Source organism: Lipophrys pholis (assembly GCF_963383615.2).
Source record: "Lipophrys pholis genome assembly, chromosome: 7".
Classification (NCBI taxonomy): Eukaryota; Metazoa; Chordata; class Actinopteri; order Blenniiformes; family Blenniidae; genus Lipophrys; species Lipophrys pholis.
The window spans coordinates 13,412,834-13,431,049 of record NC_137638.1 but is presented as its reverse complement, the minus strand read 5'-3'; the positions used below and the strand labels follow the sequence as shown (position 1 = coordinate 13,431,049).

At 40.5% G+C, this 18,216-nt stretch overlaps 2 protein-coding genes across 2 annotated transcripts; both read right to left on the bottom strand.

Moving 5' to 3' along the window:
• Positions 1-1,649: 1,649 nt before the first annotated feature.
• Positions 1,650-8,922, bottom strand: c7a (complement component 7a). The gene is made up of 18 exons (XM_080467730.1): positions 8,831-8,922; positions 8,562-8,623; positions 8,369-8,447; positions 7,395-7,536; positions 7,146-7,290; positions 6,924-7,062; positions 6,449-6,592; positions 6,102-6,345; positions 4,838-4,951; positions 4,578-4,744; positions 4,235-4,463; positions 3,678-3,849; positions 3,492-3,579; positions 3,173-3,305; positions 2,899-3,087; positions 2,681-2,777; positions 2,384-2,568; positions 1,650-2,299 (listed from the first exon to the last, which is right to left on the bottom strand). The coding sequence occupies exons 1-18, from the start codon at positions 8,843-8,845 to the stop codon at positions 2,115-2,117; spliced, it is 2,529 nt and encodes an 842-aa protein (XP_080323856.1). The 5' UTR covers positions 8,846-8,922; the 3' UTR covers positions 1,650-2,114.
• Positions 8,923-10,027: 1,105 nt separating this feature from the next.
• On the bottom strand, positions 10,028-17,784 carry rgs7bpa (regulator of G protein signaling 7 binding protein a). The gene is made up of 6 exons (XM_080467839.1): positions 16,807-17,784; positions 15,692-15,858; positions 12,574-12,704; positions 12,176-12,320; positions 11,154-11,224; positions 10,028-11,063 (listed from the first exon to the last, which is right to left on the bottom strand). Exons 1-6 carry the CDS (start codon positions 16,954-16,956, stop codon positions 10,972-10,974), a joined length of 756 nt encoding a protein of 251 aa, XP_080323965.1. The 5' UTR covers positions 16,957-17,784; the 3' UTR covers positions 10,028-10,971.
• Between the last annotated feature and the right edge of the window lie 432 nt (positions 17,785-18,216).

Below are 18,216 nucleotides of genomic sequence, written 5' to 3'. Positions count from 1 at the left end.
TCGTATTCATAAATTTGGAAAGAATCCTCTACAGGTTATTTTTTTTTAGAAATCATAGGCTACAGAAATCAGTGCTCCACAGCACAACCTTGAGTGCCCTACACCAGCTGAAACACATTTCTGTGCATCAGTATGCCATCTTGAGCTGCCAGTATGTGATGGATACACAGCTTGACTCTTTCCACTGGTCGTGACAGCAGATGTATGACAATGATTTGTGGGAGACCCAAATCACACATGCAAAGGTCTCCAGGAAGACGTCTCCCGAGAGTAACACAGCTAATTTCAGTGGATGTTCCTATAACTGCCTTTTCTCTGAATGTGGGGAAAACTTAAAGCAATTGTTGTTGACTCCAAATAATGTGCTCAATCTTATATCCTATTTCAAGGTATGAACAGGGGACGGTTCTCAGATCTTTGGCGCCATCCAGTGATTAAAGTATGGCATTACAAATCAGTGGTCATTGTTGCTGGTGGTGCCTTTGGAGTTATTAAAAAAAAGAAAATGAAAAGACTTTTAGCTGGAAGGGCACATACCCGATTGTATGGATGAACATATATGATGTCAAGGAGATTCATGTCACAGCAGGTAAAGAAAAACGGATGAAATGTAATCCTTTATCCTGTGCTGTTTTATATTTTACATCATCAGGTGGGTGACATCCCTACAACCTTGACATTTTCTGCACCAGATGCTGCCAAAGGGTATACATTAAACACACTTAAGGATCAATACAAAGCTTCATACACATCAAGAAAACACCAGGGTTGACTTTAATGTTGGATTGGACAAGAACAATCGATGCTTTGAAGGACAATGGGTAGAAATTGTGCAGAGCTGTATTCTTGGTAAATACAAAGATAACCACATTCAGGGATTCCAGTCCAAGATTGAAAAAAGCTTAACCCCTGATGAATATCTTTAGACCTGTAACATCAGTCAAATGCAATGCCACACTGGGCAGGCCATATATTTAATGTATGTTAGCACCACTTGCTTTCTGCAATACCTGTGGTTTTCCAGAATTTCCTGCAATGAAAAATGTAAATGTGCACTTTGAGAAAGATCAGACTGTTTTTGCCTCTGAGAGCAAGATTTACTTTCACTTTCAGAATGATGGTCTGGGAGGGTTTGGCCAAAGTTCTCAGGAAAAATTTATTTCCTTCCACACAGCCAGCCAGCCAGCCAGCCACCCACGCACACACGCACACACCCACGCACACGCACACACACACACACACACACACACACACACACACACACACACACACACACACACACACACACACACACACACACACACACACACACACACACACACACACACTTTGAGATGACAGAAAGCCAGAGGATAAATTCCTCCAGATGAAAACCCCAGTTTTTGTGGTATATTATGAAAACAAGTCAAGCCACATCATGCTGTGTCTGGGATACTTGTCTATATCGTTGACAGTGCCTAATTATGATGGCAGTTCCTTCACATCATTAATTGAAGTGTGTGTATATATATATATATATATATATATATATACTGTATATATATACTTCAATCTTTATATTTATATTTTATATATATATATACTTCAATCTTTATATTTATATTTTATATTCATATTATAATATAAAGAAAAAGAGAAGTAAACATAACTTGTGTTCTGCTTTTTATTTGACATTTTTATATAGTTTGTTTTGGCTTTTACAGATCCAAAACAATGTGCTCATTAAGTGTGTTAAGAAAAGCTATTCTACAGAAAGATAAATTGAGTAATTGAAAAGAATTATACAGGTGCAACCAAAATATGTCATATCATTGAATATTTAATTGTTTTGTCAGGTATTTCTACACTAAAAACATAAACGAATAAGCTATAATTGAAGTTCTTAAAATGATTTCCATCATTTATAAGCTAATGCCATGAAAAATAAATCAAAAAAGGATTGGCACGTTTCATAACAAATTTGAAATATATGGAAGTGTTAATTTTCAAAATAATCATTGGGTAAATGAACTTTTCCATTGAATTCTTTTTTTCTTTTTTCTTTTTTAGATGCACCTTTATGAGAAAAGTAAATGAATATGAGAGGTCTATTGGTAGATGGACCATTTGAATCCTCAGGAAGTGCAGGGTAGGATACCCACAACTGCTACCTTTTCTCCTTTACATTGTCGAAGTCCTGCTTCACATTCACTCATGGTCTGGTTGCCAGCATTGTCATCCTCCCCAACACGGACACACACATCTAATCCGGGGCTCGAGCAATCTGGGAAGTCTTTACAGCGGCAGTCTTTAGTTCCATCTGCAAGAGAAAGAGGTAAAAGCTCAGGATAGACAGCTACAAATAGGAGACATCATACTTTGTTGTAACATCGTTTTTCCCTACCATCACAGGTCTCCCATATGTGACAGTTTGCGCAGCTTCTTGCGTTTTGCTGGGGCCACGTGCAGGCGCTGTCCTCTGCGATGATGTAGTCCTTACCCATACACTGCAGTGCGTGCATTTTGCATGCATTCAGAACAACTGACTTTCCATTCACAGGAGCTGTGGCACAGAACTCCAAGGAGGAACTGATCACAAAGAAATTCAAAAATACATACACCATCAGCACCAAAGACAAGAACCACAAGTACAAGAATAATAATCAAATCAGCTAAGAAGTGATTGAAGGAGGAACCAAACCTGCACTCAAAGGGCATTCTACAAACACATCTTCCTCTGGACGACTTTTCCCACAGTTTACATTGAACCAAGGTAGGACTGAGATTTGCTGTTCTTACTGTGGGATACAAATATACCAGTCTTTCACATTTGTTACAGATTTGAAACCCTGAATGAGAAGAATGACTATAATCTGACTCTGTCAGTCTTGTTTGTATGAGCCTAGAAGGGAAATTTACCTTGGCTGCATGTGACACCTGCTGGGTCTGGAGAAAAATGAAGACTCGGATCACAAATACTTGTTGCTTCGCCTTGCAGCTCTCTACCCTCCGGGCAGGAAAAGGTAACAAACTCTCCTATGCCATACGCCTGAATTGAAGGAGTGACTGTGACACCATCAGCGAGGGACTCAATTGTGCACTTTGAAACTATGGGAGGGAAAAACTGGCTTCACAATGCAGCCACATAACTCACTGTGATCAGAAATATTTTCCTTTGGTTGTATGAACTCACCGGTGCACAGTCCAGGGCTGGCAGACCAGGTCAGATCAGAAGTGCATTCAATGATGGTGTGACCGATTAGATGGAAAGCATTAGTGCAGGTGTACTCGACTTTGCTACCCACATAATAAACGTCTTTCGGATCCTACGAAGGAGTGATAAAAAAAAACAAATAGAACAGTTTTAATTGAATGCTTTCAGCATTTTTATGTTTCCCAAATGACATAACTTATCAGTATAGGGGTGAATAAAACTTGAATCAAAAGAAACAGCATCGGTTTTGACTTTGCAAAGAACACTGTGTCAATGCTATTCCCCGTTCTGTTTTTACCAGGACGTAGCCATTGATCAAAGCAGGTGGGGGTCCACACGCTGGAGGTGCTGCAAGAGTTTGGTCAAAGCACTGAGGTTCCATGATTCTGTAAAAACAACATATGTGAATCATCCTCTCACTGGTTGTGGCCGTTACGGAAATCACACCAAACACATGCAGAATAAAGCTTAAGCTTGTTCTGACTGGAGGTATTGCAGTTCCTGGTCTTCACAGCCAGATGTCTCAACAGATTCCCCAATACAGTGTTGTCCTCCACTCAGTGGGGTCGGATTAGAGCAAGATCGACTTCGTGACCTTCGACCCTCGTGGCACGATGACCATTCAGACCAGCAGGTCCAACGACCATCAATCACGCCTCAATGAGCAGAAAGATAGAAAGAAAATAAAAACTACAGAAATGGAGGATCATTTTACAGATGAGACTTCCAGTCTGAACAGCCAAACTGCTGATAGTACTGATGGTGAACATCTTATTAGCCACCCATTAAATCAAAATCGGGAGTCTAAATAGTAATGCAGTTTGCACTTTGCTTTCTGTCTCAAACCTGCTGGCCAACAAAACTTTTCTGTTCTGAGCCCTGTGCTTGTCATACACAGGGCTGTGTTGAACTTTTACTTTCTCTGAGTACCAGCCCCGACAAAAAAACAATTTAATACATAAATAAAAATGAAAATAAAACTCTCTTGTAAAGTTTCACTAAACAGGACATCATACCTGTAAAAAGTAGGAACAGACCTACCTTGTTGACCTACCGCCTCAAATCCCTGCTCACAGGCCAGTCCTGACGTGTTGGGCTTGCAGATGCATTTGCATTCGTCTCCGTTCATGATAGCGATGCCATTGTTCCTGCACGGCCGGCAGTGACAGGGGTCGTTCTCAGAGCGGTACTGGTCTATGGCTCGGCGCAAGTAGAGCTTCTTCACTCCGGCACACTGAACCTCTTTTACCAGTTCTGACAGCGGCCGCAGCTGGTGGATTTCAAGAGAAATTTATTATCTGATGAGGATGAGATGCTGAGGTGTATTCTGATGTTTGTTTGGGTTTTTTTAATAGTTAAAAGAAATCTTTTTTTCCCCCCTAACCTTTTGTTTTATGACCCCTGGAAACGATCCAACAGACTCAGCCCAGTTTGAGTACATTTCCCAGTTTTTTTCCACATTACTGAGCTGCATGGTCTTCAGACCGGCAATATGTGAGATGCCCCCTCCCTCCACATCTACTTTGGTCACAACGTTGTTCATGGAATGACCTTTTTCCCCAAAAGAAAGGTTTACAGAGGTGATGAACGATGCAAAGGCTGTACAGCTGCTGCTAGATATGTATAATTACATGCATGACTTACTGTTAGAATACCCGCGCTGACTTTGACTTTTCCTACAATCCACATGAGTGATGGGGAATATTAGAATCCAACGTTTGGTCCGTACACATTCATTAGACTCATGGCTTTCCGTGACTTGAAAACAAAGAGAAAACAAATGTCAGAGCTAGAAACGAATGTGAGGCAGCATTTTCAATTTGTTCTGTAGCTTCCTGTGATGTGCACATCGATACAATTACTTTTATTGTATTTTTAATTTGTCAAATACCACATGTGCTTATTTTGTTAAGATTCTATTTATCAATTTTAGGTTAACATTTTTTGCAACATAGAAGAGACTTATAACATTTTCAAATGCATTATTTTGTGTTGTGCCAGGAAGTATTCTATATATCATCATTCATAGTATTATTCACTATGCCTGCAAAAATACCCCATGCAGTCATATGTTAGCATGCAAGTTGAAGGTTGCTGATTACAAAAACAATCACACATCAGGCTTTTTGGATGCTTAAAATGGAAATATCCATTCATTTTCTACACTACTGTGTTCCTCGACTGGAATCGATCCCAGCCAGTCCATCACAGGGAAAACACAGTCACATACAGTACTTTCACGCCTACTGACAATTTTATGGTCACCATTTCATCTCAGGTAATTTTGGACTGTAGCAGGAAACTGGAGTACACAAGAAATACCCATAGAACATGCAAACTCCACAAAGAATGTCCCAAAACAGAGTCCAGAACCATTGTGAGGGGTCTGTGAGGCAAAATGATGCCAGTACAACAATGTGTGGCCCAAAACACAAAGAGTGTGGGAAAGTAAAGTCTCGGCCTCAACATCATGTGGGAGATATATTCAGGAAAAGACAAACCCTGCACTTAATAGCTTCATGCCTAAACGTAGAACACATTAATCTTATGTAAGAAATATTGATATCATATCAGCGTCAGCTATTCCAGCACTGTTTTACTCTGGTATTTTGGTATAACAAACTCACTTTCCATTCAAAAACACATCGAAAAAAAGTTGTGTGTGTATCAAATCTGTTTCAATTTGTAATTACACTGTAAACGTTGAACTGCAATTGTTTAAATGCATTTTTTAAACTCACATTAAGAAAAACTGTAATAATTTTGTTAACGAGACATATATCTATACCTTCTAATCTTAATTTACATTTATAAATCTCCTCTTTCTATTGACAATATTTGAGTCTCTCAGTGGGCCTTTACCATAAAGTGCTCACATGTAAAAAAAAAAAAGAAGAAAAATCTGCACCTGTCTTTTGTTCACTTTCTTCATCCAGACTTGTGATGACTTTGAAGGAGCCCCCAAGGCTTCCTTCAGAGAGGTAGTGTGTCCCAAACCTTTCTAAAACTCTCCGGTAGGCTGAATAGTCGTAGATAGATGGGAGCTTGATGAGAGCCTTCCACAAGTCCTCAGATATTGGGAGATATTGAGGAGAGTGACTCTGGAATTGAGCTACCTCAATGTCATTGTTCAATACTAGAAGCCTCTGGGTCTACAGGAAAGAGAAAAAAGACCACTTTCTGTTTAGATTTTCTTTCACAAAAAGAAGTCTGATTGGATACCGAAGCCACAGAAACCACATTTTTTTCACACACCTGAGTTCTGTCATGTCTCTGATGGAAGTCATAGTTGTTGAATCCTGTCGTGGTCCCAGACACTTTTTCCCTGTTCACAATATCCTTTGCATAGTGCCACTCACTGGTAAACATCTCATCACTGAAGTCATTCTGAGCTTTTACCTGAGAATGACAGGTTTGAGAAAGTTAGTAACTTCATGTATTGCGTAAACCTGGGGGGATATGTAAAAAGAAATATTGTATTAGCACAATCTCAATGTTTTGTTCACTTGAGTTAAAGCTTAGTTACATAACTTGAATTTGGATTTGTCCGTCTGATGGCACTAATGTGTTGTAAATGGTGGGAATACAATAATGAAAAGTCAAAAAGAAGTGAATTCATGTAGCCAAAGTGGGATTTAACAGACCAAAAATATTTAAAATCCTCAAAGATGTTAGTAAATGCTCAATTTGGATTACACCGTATGCACTGATAATACAAAACTGCACTGACCAAAAAGTTGAACTGGGTGGTGCTGAGGGGCAAACGGTACATCTGTTTGTGCACGCCGCTGAAGATGTGGCGACACTGGCCCCCGAAGCTCTTTGTATTGATCACACTGGCTCTCCTCTTCTCAGTCACCACATCAAACCTACAGAAACGATTAAACATCTCCAAGTCTGGACATATACGTGCATGCAGATGTTAACAGATTCATTGTCAAGACTTGCTTACCCGAGTCCAAGAAGTTCAATATTTGGTGGCAGAACAGATCCTGTACAGACACTGTGTTTTCTATCTTGGCAGAAGACTTCATCTTGCATATCACCTTCACAGTCCTGATCTCCATTACACACCAGAGACTGGCTAATACACTTTCCTGGGAGTGAAAAAAAAAAACCCCACATACAGTATATACACACATGAGGTATTGTTTGATGGACTTGATATGACCACAAAGGAGAAGACAATTTAATTTCTTACCTGATACACAGCGGAACCAGCCTCCACAACCGTCTTCTAAAGGACAACCTCTGGTGGTCTCACAAGACCTGGTCTCACTGTGCCCTCCACCACAGCGGTTCCCCCCAAACTGAGCGAAGACAGCTATGGCTCGGGTTCTAGTCTGTAACATGTTACTTGATCTCTATCAACTTGAAAGAAACAGACAGTATGGAGCAGTTCTCATGGTACTTTGTGGGTTGTTGCTGGTTTTTAAGGATAAACAACATAATAGATTTACCTAATCGTAGACCCATAGCCTAGTACATTAAAACTGTTAAATCAGTTATCAGAAGAAAACATCACGTCCACATCCCGTTCAAAACAAAAACACATTACAGTCAATACACACTACTTCAAAGAAATTGAGGACATGAAGGCAAAATGCAGGGAAAGAGGTTGTGGACACATTTAAGTAAAATGTACTTAAATGACTGAAACTATTGCTAGAATACTTTTTATGACTTTAACCCTCTGTTTGCCTGACCAGCCCATAGTGACATAAACATAATGCATGTCCTTTGGAAGTCAAATATGTAACATACTCTCAGGTTGAGGTGAGAACAGTGTGGTGGGAGGCAAACATTTACAAAAGACTAAATTACAGCAAGTCACTCCTCTACCTGGACGCTGCAGTGAAAAGTGATGCTGTTCACTCATTATCTGGCCGAAGAACGCATCTGCAAAGTAAGTCTGACTAGGAGAAATTATTGTTGCTACTGAGCTTCTGGTTGCAAAGAAGTGGCAAAAATGTATTATTTCTTTAACATTTTTATAAACGATTTTTGCTTGTGATATTGAGAAAAATAGACAGACTGACAAAAAGACAGACAGACAGACAGATAGATAGATAGATAGATAGATAGATAGATAGATAGATAGATAGATAGATAGATAGATAGATAGATAGATAGATAGATAGATAGATAGATAGATAGATAGATAGGTCATTTGACCTGTAATTTGGTGCAACCATCACACTCAGACCAAGCACCATAAGACCGCCACCGGCAATGGACCCTCTCGTCACAAAACCTTGAAAAGGAAATTCAAATTCAGGAAGAATCTAAGACCATTAACACTGGGTAAACAAATCCGGACAACACATATGTCATCGTGGATTTGATGCAGTGAAGAAAACAGATTTACCCAGCGGTGATGAACAAGAAAAACAGCCATGGCAGGACTGTCTTTCTAAGTTGTTTGTTGTTCTGAGAAGAGAAGACATTGTTATGGTCAAAATTAACACTGAGAGAGAAAAAGTGAGAAAGAGAGAGAAAGAGAGAGGGAGAGAGAGAGAGAGGGGGGGGGGGTAGAGACAGAGAGCAAATGCCACTGTTTTGCAGTAATCAAATCAATTATCCCAAACTTCGTGAAGTGGCTAATAAATGTGTTTGAAATTTCTGTTCCATACTTACCTTCACGTTCTTCATGTCGAGAGAAGTGCTGGAGAACAACGGTCAGACTGTGGCGCAGAAAATGTTCCTGGAAGAAAACCGTGTGTGTGTGTGTGTGTGTGTGTGTGTGTGTGTGTGTGTGTTTGTGTGTGTGTGTGTGTGTGTGTGTGTGTGTGTGTGTGTGTGTGTGTGTGTGTGTGTGTGTGCGCCCGCGCGCACGCGCGTGGGTGATTGCGTACATGCATGCGTCTAAATATTATTGTTACCAGATGTGTTGCTCAATTTCACATGTTGCACACGCTGCTCGCCAGACACACACACACACACACACACACACACACACACACACACACACACACACACACACACACACACACACACACACACTGGACAGTACACAAATAGACAAAGGTTTTCTAATTTGAGAGACAAAGTACAATTTGGCATGTTACTTTTTGCTCTATAATGAAAGAAGGATGCACAATGAGTAGATCACCATCCCATCCCCAGGCAAACACAAAGAAATAAGACAGTCACACAAACCCACACTTACACCTACAGCCAATTTTAAAACTACAACTCACCTCACGTTCAAGACTTTGAGCTGGAGCTGGAGAAAACTCACAGGCACAAACTCAAACTCTTCTTGCTGTGAGGTGACAGTTGCTCACTAATAAAATGCAGCCCTATGATAATATCCATCTTCTATACCGGTTGATCCAATTCAGGGTCAATGGTCAGTGGAACTAATCCCAGCTGACTGTCGGTGAAGGTAGGTACATTCAGGACAGGTCGCCAGTCCATCAAAGGGTGAAACACAGTGAGACAGACAGCCACAAACACTAAGATTCACACCTAAGGGTAATTTTGATACAGTATTTAGCTTCAAATGCTCATTTTTGAGACAGCCCACAGACGGACATGCAGGACATGCAAAATCCATACCATTGGGGCCCCAAGCCTGAAATGAGAACATTTTGTAGTTTCATCGTGATTGTCTCTCAATCATGTACAGGTGTTGGATGATCTGCACACTTTAACTTATATTTTCTAATGAACATTTCCAGATTTGGTTTTGGGAACATTTGAGGCATTGTTAAACTAATTGTTCAAACTGCTAAAACACTGACAGGTTCACTGTTTTGTCTCTATTTGGCGTTTGTCTCCTCCCAGTGGACACTTCAGTGTCCTGCATACAAGACAATCACAAAGATCGATACGTTTCAATAACAAAAGTTTTATTAACAATGTAAAATGACCTATATCAGCATTGACTACTGTACCTTCACCATGCCATAAACACTGATCGCTATCCTTAAAAAGCAAGACTCATACTAGAGGCTCTCTGTTGACACGGCTGCCTCATATACAGTAGAGAGCTCTGCTTATACCAACAGACAGATTCTTTACTAACCACCTCCAGCTTTGAAAATAATTCAGAGAGCATTGCGTAAAGAGTATGTGTATTTACAAGTCTAATGTCTTGATTCATAGATAGATATTGTGTGCAAAGAAGTTTTCTTTTGAGTATTGTATCATATATTCCATTTTGAAGCTGGAAAGTTAAAGTTGGGTACAGGTTCTTGGTTTATGGAAGACTAAATTAAGTACATTAAGAAGGAACACAGCAAGAAACAGAAAACAAAGACTGTAATACACAACAAACGTATTCTGCACAAGCCTGTCATTTCAGCTTAGACAAACCAAGGTGTAACTTTGCCTTTGCAAGCGCCATCCTCAAATATTCGAATGGCATCTGGTCATAAGTTAACACATTATTTCTGACAAAACAGACATTGATATTCCCTTTTTTTTTTTTTTTAAAAACATGAATCCTCATTGCAATCGCACAACCTTGTGAACATTGACACATTTTCAGATGACCTTTAGACAAGCAGATATCTGATTTCATTTACCCAAAAAATGGCAAATCTGTTGCAAAATATCTTAAAATATATGTTCATGACTTTTGTTTTCATTACATTGCAGTTACAATTCTTTGTATTACAAAATAAAAATAGAAAATGGGCAGCCTTTAAAAAAAAGAGAAAGAGACGATTTATTGGAAAATGGCAGTAATAGATTGGTGGGAGACACAAGTGGTGAAGGACAGTAGGTAATGGTGTCTTTGTTGCCGCCTCTGACCCACCAAGGCGGGGACCTTAGCTGGTTACCAGGCAACAGAGCCCGAAGAACCGCCTCTTCCTCTGTCGGACAAGCGGGTAGGGAGTCAGGTTCAGCAAACTGCTGTCATCTGGGCACACGGACACACGGACACCACGGCTAAGTCATATGTGGCGTTACGGGAGCTTCCGTACGCGGGTGGGACCATTTGGTCTCTTACCTTGGTTCTTCAGTGGTAAAGGCATTGTCTCCCTGAGTTTACTGAGAAGGTTCTTCATCTCCCTCATATCCCTGCAGACACACACACGAGGATTTATCGGCGTGTCGCTCGAGGTTCTACCGCACTTGGGTACACGCAAGCACACAGGTTTTTGAAGAATACTCACCATACGCTTAACAAACTTAGGTATTCATATTGTATCCAATATTGTACTAATTGTGCTCATCTCCACAAATACATTGTGAACTGTTCTGGAACAACATTTAACATCTAAACACATGTATTGTGTGTTACATAGCATTTAATCCCAATAGAAAAAAAGGAACAAATCACTACATGATTCTAGCAACATCAAAAAAAAAGAAAAGAAAAATGTAGTTATTAAGTTAGAAATAAGAAAATAATTGTGAAAAATAAGCCTCTAAATTAAAATGCATTACTTTTTGTTTTCAGCTGGGTCAGCAGAGGTCGCCACTGTGAGTTTCTATGACCAGCACTGGAGACTTTCCTATATGTATTAAGACAATGATCCCCACAAGGTCAAAACTTGACTAATGAGCCAAGAGTACAGTACAATACGCTATGGGACTCCAAAAATACAGAGTACCAAGAGTTATTTGAATGCAATCTTCTGACAATTCGGAGAAAAAAAACAAAACAATTTAGTGTTTACAGGTTGTTTTACAGCAAACAACGATCTAAACTTGGAAATGTGTATTTGATTGTTTATGGTCGTAATAACCAAATCTTTAACTGTGACACTATTATGGGATCATTTCTGTGTGGTCATTGTTCAAATATCCTAAATATATTATAGTGTTTAATTTTGAAGAATGTTTTTTGATGAAAACATAACAAAAGTTATATTTTCCATCTTGTAAAATCGGATTGTAAAGGCACAAAAGCTGAGAAAACTCTCACTTGCGTCCAACACTTGATTCTCCCTTTGACAAAATGACGAGCTTGACAAATCTTTGGCACGATAACGAACACGCAACACAATGCACATTTTGTCCACCTACTTTTCTATGTTTTCTATGTCATTGGCCACCAGCCAGCAGAGCTGAGGACAGTCGGTGGGGGAGGAAGACGTGTCCTCCAGGATGGGGATGTCCGAGCTCTCGTCAGTTTTACTGTCAGCTCCAGAGGGGCCACATGATTCCTTACCTGAAGGACACGAAGGGAGGAAACTTTAATTGTGTGAAATTGCAAGGCATGTTTAAACATGAGAGAAAAATGCAAACACAATCCTTGTAAATTAAATTTCACAGGGGAACAAAATGCACAAGTTTAGATGTGTTCACATTTAATGGTTTATTGATCGGACTGGAGATATTGTTGAAGTAGTGCAGCTCAAACAACAGAATGAGACAAACGCATGCTGAATGTGAGCAATCCAAAGGGTTAACAGTGTATTAACCTTTCCTGTGGAGCTGCAGGGATCCCAGCAAGCAGACAGATTTGAGCATCTCGGTGATGTACATCTCTAAACAGCACTGCAGCTGGATGAAGAGCCTACAAATCTCAGGGTGGATCTCCCCATCCTCTGGCCTGAAATGGCACATTGTGAACAAGGTTAGAGGCTTGCTGGGAAATATAATCAATTAGGAGATTCACACAGATACAAAAGAGTAGTTTTAATTAGAAAAAAATAAATAAATGATGCTATTTTTACTGCATAATTGTTTTTGGAAGTGTCCGTGTGAAGTTCTCTAGTTATTTAGGATGTATGTGTTGAAGAAAACCGTCACCAGCTCCGCTTAAAAGACTTTAACCAGAGACAGACAGCTTTGATAATGTTTCGGGCCACAGAAATGTTATAAGTAGCATAAAGCCAAATTATGACCTAATGCTTCCAATTTGATGACAAATATGCTCAATATGTGAATGAAAGGTGGTCTCTGGGTTGTTAAAATCAAGTTTATCAAACCAACATGCATCCACTGGACTTCAAACAACAAAATTCAATAACTACATATTATTTTCAATTCCTTTCGTGCTCAAATGTTAGGAGTTAGTAAAATTATCCTTGTCTTTTTTTTGAGTTTTGGGAGTTGGCTAAGTACTGTATATGATAAAAATAATTTTTTGTAAAGATTGAATTGAGTAGAATTTTGTTATTGTTTATTGTTTGTTTATCTGAGGTGTGATATCATTTGGGAACATTTACAACAACTGAAAGCGTGAAACTTGCACCCGATACAAATGTTTCTCCCACTATTGAATTCTCCTGCAAAAGCGAGCCTCTCGTCACTATTCTTTTGTCGTTTATGGTGCTGTTGCTAAAGCACGGCTGTTTGTAAGCTTTCCTGTAACACGTCGGAGAGGCCTTGCATCATTCAGACGTGCTGACTTTATTTAATCGAAGAAGATGATCTATGCCATCTGATTCAGACTCTGCATCCCCACTTGTGGGTGCAGATGCCGGAATGGTCTGGACAGCTTTTAGAGACCCATGTTTAGAGCGTATATGCTGAGGATGATTATGACAGTGACGTTGCTGTTGTTATCAGCCAGAACCTTGAGTTGTGTCTAAAGCAGCTGTAACATTTCCATTTAACAGCAGCAGGATATTCAGGACTATAAAGCACTCACTCTCTTGGGGAGACATGTGTAACTGTATCTCTGCGTGTGATTATGAGCCATATGCTAAAAGAGGAATAGTACAGGACAAAAATACACATCAATATACTTCATTATTTATCCAACGACTTCAGTAATAGGTTCTTAAAAGGCTGTTTATAAAAAGAATCTGCGCCTATTAAATTAGTGTGTGACTCATTCATCCCACGTGACAGGAAGCTTGGAGTAGACGTGTTTTCGGGCTTTAACAGTAAGTGTCACGCACATGCAGCTACAACCCTTTATATGTTAAATGTAGAGATTTTGTCATGCATGTAACAAGCAGTGAAGTATATGTATTGTTAATATCCCGCAGCAGGAGGAACAGTTATTGAGTCAAGAAACAGATTAAAGAGCTGAGCACAAATAACTCAAAAAAATGTGTAGTTTTACTACAAGTTCATTCAAAGAGCTGGAAAATGTCTGATGTGTTTGTAAATATGTGGAAGGAAAATTGAAAGTCGTTGTAGTTAGAAGTTGAAGGGATTAAATACACTATTGTACTTGAGTAGTGTTTCAAGGTATTTGTGCTTTATACATTTCTTTTCCACAAGGTTGCAATTTGTTTCCTACTGTTGTAGAATTCACACCATGTCAGCTGCTTTTAAAGCCATTAGTTGCTCCTGATTGATCCCACAGTTTCAATAAAAAACTCAGAACATTTGACTTGCATTTTTCTAGTCAATCACTTTATTCTTTCAACAGAAAACTCCTGCTTTATGTCTACTGTGCAGCTGCATCTGCTTATTGTTTGCCTAGATGTGTATTTCTGAATATCTTATACAGGTAAATGCATGGAATAAATATAAATAAATGCAGTAGTTCTAATTAAGAACAAACATTTAGTACTTTTTGCACCGCTGCATACAACTATGTAAACCTGATCCTGTTACAGTTCCAAAACTGCTTTGGCTGTGGCATGGAGCTGCAGACATCCTCCAAAATCTTCCTTGCCCCTGGTTTCAGTCCATCCAATTGTTTCTAAGTAACTTTGACATCCAGAAAACTTCAAGTTCCAAATCCTCTCTTTGACCTTTATCGAATGTCATCAAAGCAGTCAAATATAGACTGGATGTAATGGGCAAAGTCATAGCAGTAGAGCTCTTACAACAGATCTCTAATTACTAACAATTCACTTGTAATGGAATTTCAGCACTGAAGTATATACTCTGATTCAACAACTCCAAAAATAACTACTCGACATGGATTGTTTCATCTTGAAATTGTTCTCTCTGAAAGAAATTAAAATAAATACCTGGATTGTTGCACAAATCCCACTCAAACGAAAAGTAAAAAAAAAAATATTGCTTTGCTGAAAAGCTTGCAAGTATCCAAACGTTTAAACGACCATAACAAAGACACAACACACTAAAACAAACAAACAAACAAACAAACAAACAAACAAAAAACATAGTCACAGCCACTCTCACAATGCATGACAAGCAGAAATAAACAAAACGTAATTTGCTCCACATTGGTACTTTTATCGCCGATATTCATCCTGGGATGCCTCACAGTCCCATTCCACTTGGTGCATTAATACTTTAGCCTCAGCTAATGGCACGTGATCACTTAGAGTTATTGGGTTTGCGTCCTGGCAACGCTCTCAAAGCAAAATTTGCAAATTAGACATGTTTTGAAAAAGCTCATCCCACTGTCTGTGTTTTCTTCTTCCACGCACACTTTGCCCCACTTTAGAACTTGGATGCTTTCTTCGAGGACTGAAGAAGTGGGCTTACAAAAGCCATAGAAGAGGATGAAACTGAGATACTTATGCAAATGAGAGATTTTCTGTGGTAAAATTAGCCACTTTGCAACCTGGGGCGCTGCAGTGTTGCACAGCGCCCCGTTTGGGTGCGGGTTTGTGTGAGAAGGATCTTATTTCAGGACCATGGACAGCGTCTGTGCCAACTCACCCAGATATCAAGGAGAGGCTGTGGTGCGCCGCTCGGGCCATCTCGCAGCCTTTAGTTCGGGTCTTCAGCATTTCGGCCCGTAAGGAAGGACAGTCCACGGTGATTTCTCCAATGGAGATGACCAGCTCACGGTACAGAGCCACTAGTGTATTGAATTCTTGAACGATCTGTTTAAGAAAGAAAGAAAGAAAGAAAGAAAGAAAGAAAGAAAGAAAGAAAGAAAGAAAGAAAGAAAGAAAGAAGTCACCCACAAAGGAGTTAGGGCCCAAATGAACTTATCACACGAATGTAACGCATAAGTTTGGCTTGATGACTGCAGCAGTTTCTGTCCTCAGCCTGGCTCGTCACCTTATCATACCCAGCCTTACTTTTCTCTACACAAGGGGATCCATAATGTGTCTTGTGCATGTGCATGATGGCATGCATCAGTACCGGCGGTGTGTAAAAACTGCAGCTTTGCACATATGCAGTCACAATTATATCTGAGCGCCATTAAATAAAACACAGTGCACGACTAATGAACTGATTGGTAGGTTCATTGAAATTGCTTGTCTGCCCAAGCTTCTTTTTGGGGCACGACTAATTCTTTTTTTTTTTCTGGTTGTGTGCAACTCCTGCATTCTGCCGTAGTCCTGTAAACGAACAGCGAGGTTCCATGTCGATCAGTGATGTATGACAGGGTGAAACAGGCTATATCATTCCTGACAGAGTCAAAACACAGGACATCTGCATGATGACTCCATGATCACGAACATCTCCGGAGATAATCTTGCAATCTATTTTCAAATAAACCCAAATCACCAGCAGCTTTCCTCTCTCTCTCTCTCAAAAAAAAAAAAAAAATGCAAATCACAGTCAATCTGCACGCCAAGGTGTTTGGCTTCACTGCCGACAAAGCAATGCAAATGCATATAGCTATTTTTAGGCTGCCAGACCGGGTTACAGTCTTTTTTTTTCTTCTTTTTTTTTTTTGCAGCTATTAACAGCTGCGGTCCGTGCACCCTCCGCATGCACGGGATAGTTGATGGTCCTGGAACAAAGAAAAGGTTGGGATCATAACATACAGCAATCCTAATCAGAGGCACCATGCAAGCATTGACGTGCCGCAAACCTACCATTCTGCAGTCGGCCACGGCGCGCTGGGCTTTGCGGGTACTTTCGGTGCTCTCCCTCCTCTGTGGGTCTCGGTAAGGAGGCTTGCCGATCTGGAAGATGTTCCCGGCGGATCTGGGGCGGTTTTTGCGCCCATTCGATGCAGAACTCATGCATACACATCCACTATTAAAACAGCCCTAGGACAGAACGATTCGGTGTTATCCCCCCTCCAAACTCCGCCACTTTCTCTCTTCCTGCCTCACCACCCTGCACCTCAGTGACGGTTCACCTTATCCTCTCCTCTGTTTACGCTCACTTCACCTTCGCTCACTGCTGGCTGGGCTGCACCTCGATTTACTGGTGTCGCTCCGTCTATCCCTCCCGTTTTCTTTCCCTCTAATGTGGGAGAGGGAGCAGATATTTTCCCAGACGAGCCTGAGAGCGCAGGAGAAGTACCGGATGAGCGCCCGTGACTCCTCTCCGCATTGCCTCGACTGCGTCGGGTGCAAGTCACCTTCACTCCAGCAGCACACGGTGCACAGTGAAGACTTCACACCCAACCCGGACTCCAGCTGTAGCGGAGGTGTCTTTCCTGACGCACCGATGTCAAGAGGAAACGATTGCACTCACGGATGCTCTCCAAATGCGCCCATTTTTTTTGTGTGACTGCGCGTTCCCATGAAGTGCCAATAAGACGGCCGATAACGATCTGTAGACGTACCACCACCTATAGATGAGAAATAAAGCCGACACAGCGCACACTGACGGCTTCCCGAGTCCACACCTTCACTTTAAGAGTCTGAGGGAAAAAAAAAAAAAAACGATCCTGAAAAAAAAGCTAACAAAACCAAAAAACTTGAATGTAGTATCTCGGTTTGGATTGGGACCGCAGAGTGTCTGGAGCTCGACGGGCGGGCTTGTCTCTAACCTTGGAGAGGCAGTAGAGGGGCAGTACACAGGCCTGACGTGGCTCTGTGGCTGCAAACACTGCTGCACCCAAAGGATGGGAATACTAATAGGACTCATCCACCTACCGCCGCCCTAAGGTGCGAACTCCCAAACGTGTAAAACGTGGACTACAAGACACTTTCTTTATAGTCTTCAGTCACAATAAAGCATTTTCCATATTTCTATAAAGATATTGAATGGTGAAATGAGCAAATTTCAAACGTTTGTGGATAAAACAATTTTTAGCTCTGCCTTTTGGTATTTATTTATTTATCTTTGCATGTAGGTTGTCATAATTAGAGTTTAAGGATTTGGGAGGTTATTTTTACCACTTTATGTTTTAATTTTGGGGAGTTTATGTGATAGAAATGCTATTAGTGACTTTCACCCAGAGGGGAAAATCAATGGGGGCCAGGGGGTCAATACACCTACCCCCACCACCAATTCTTTGGAAGAACAGATCATCGTATCTCCCAACATGT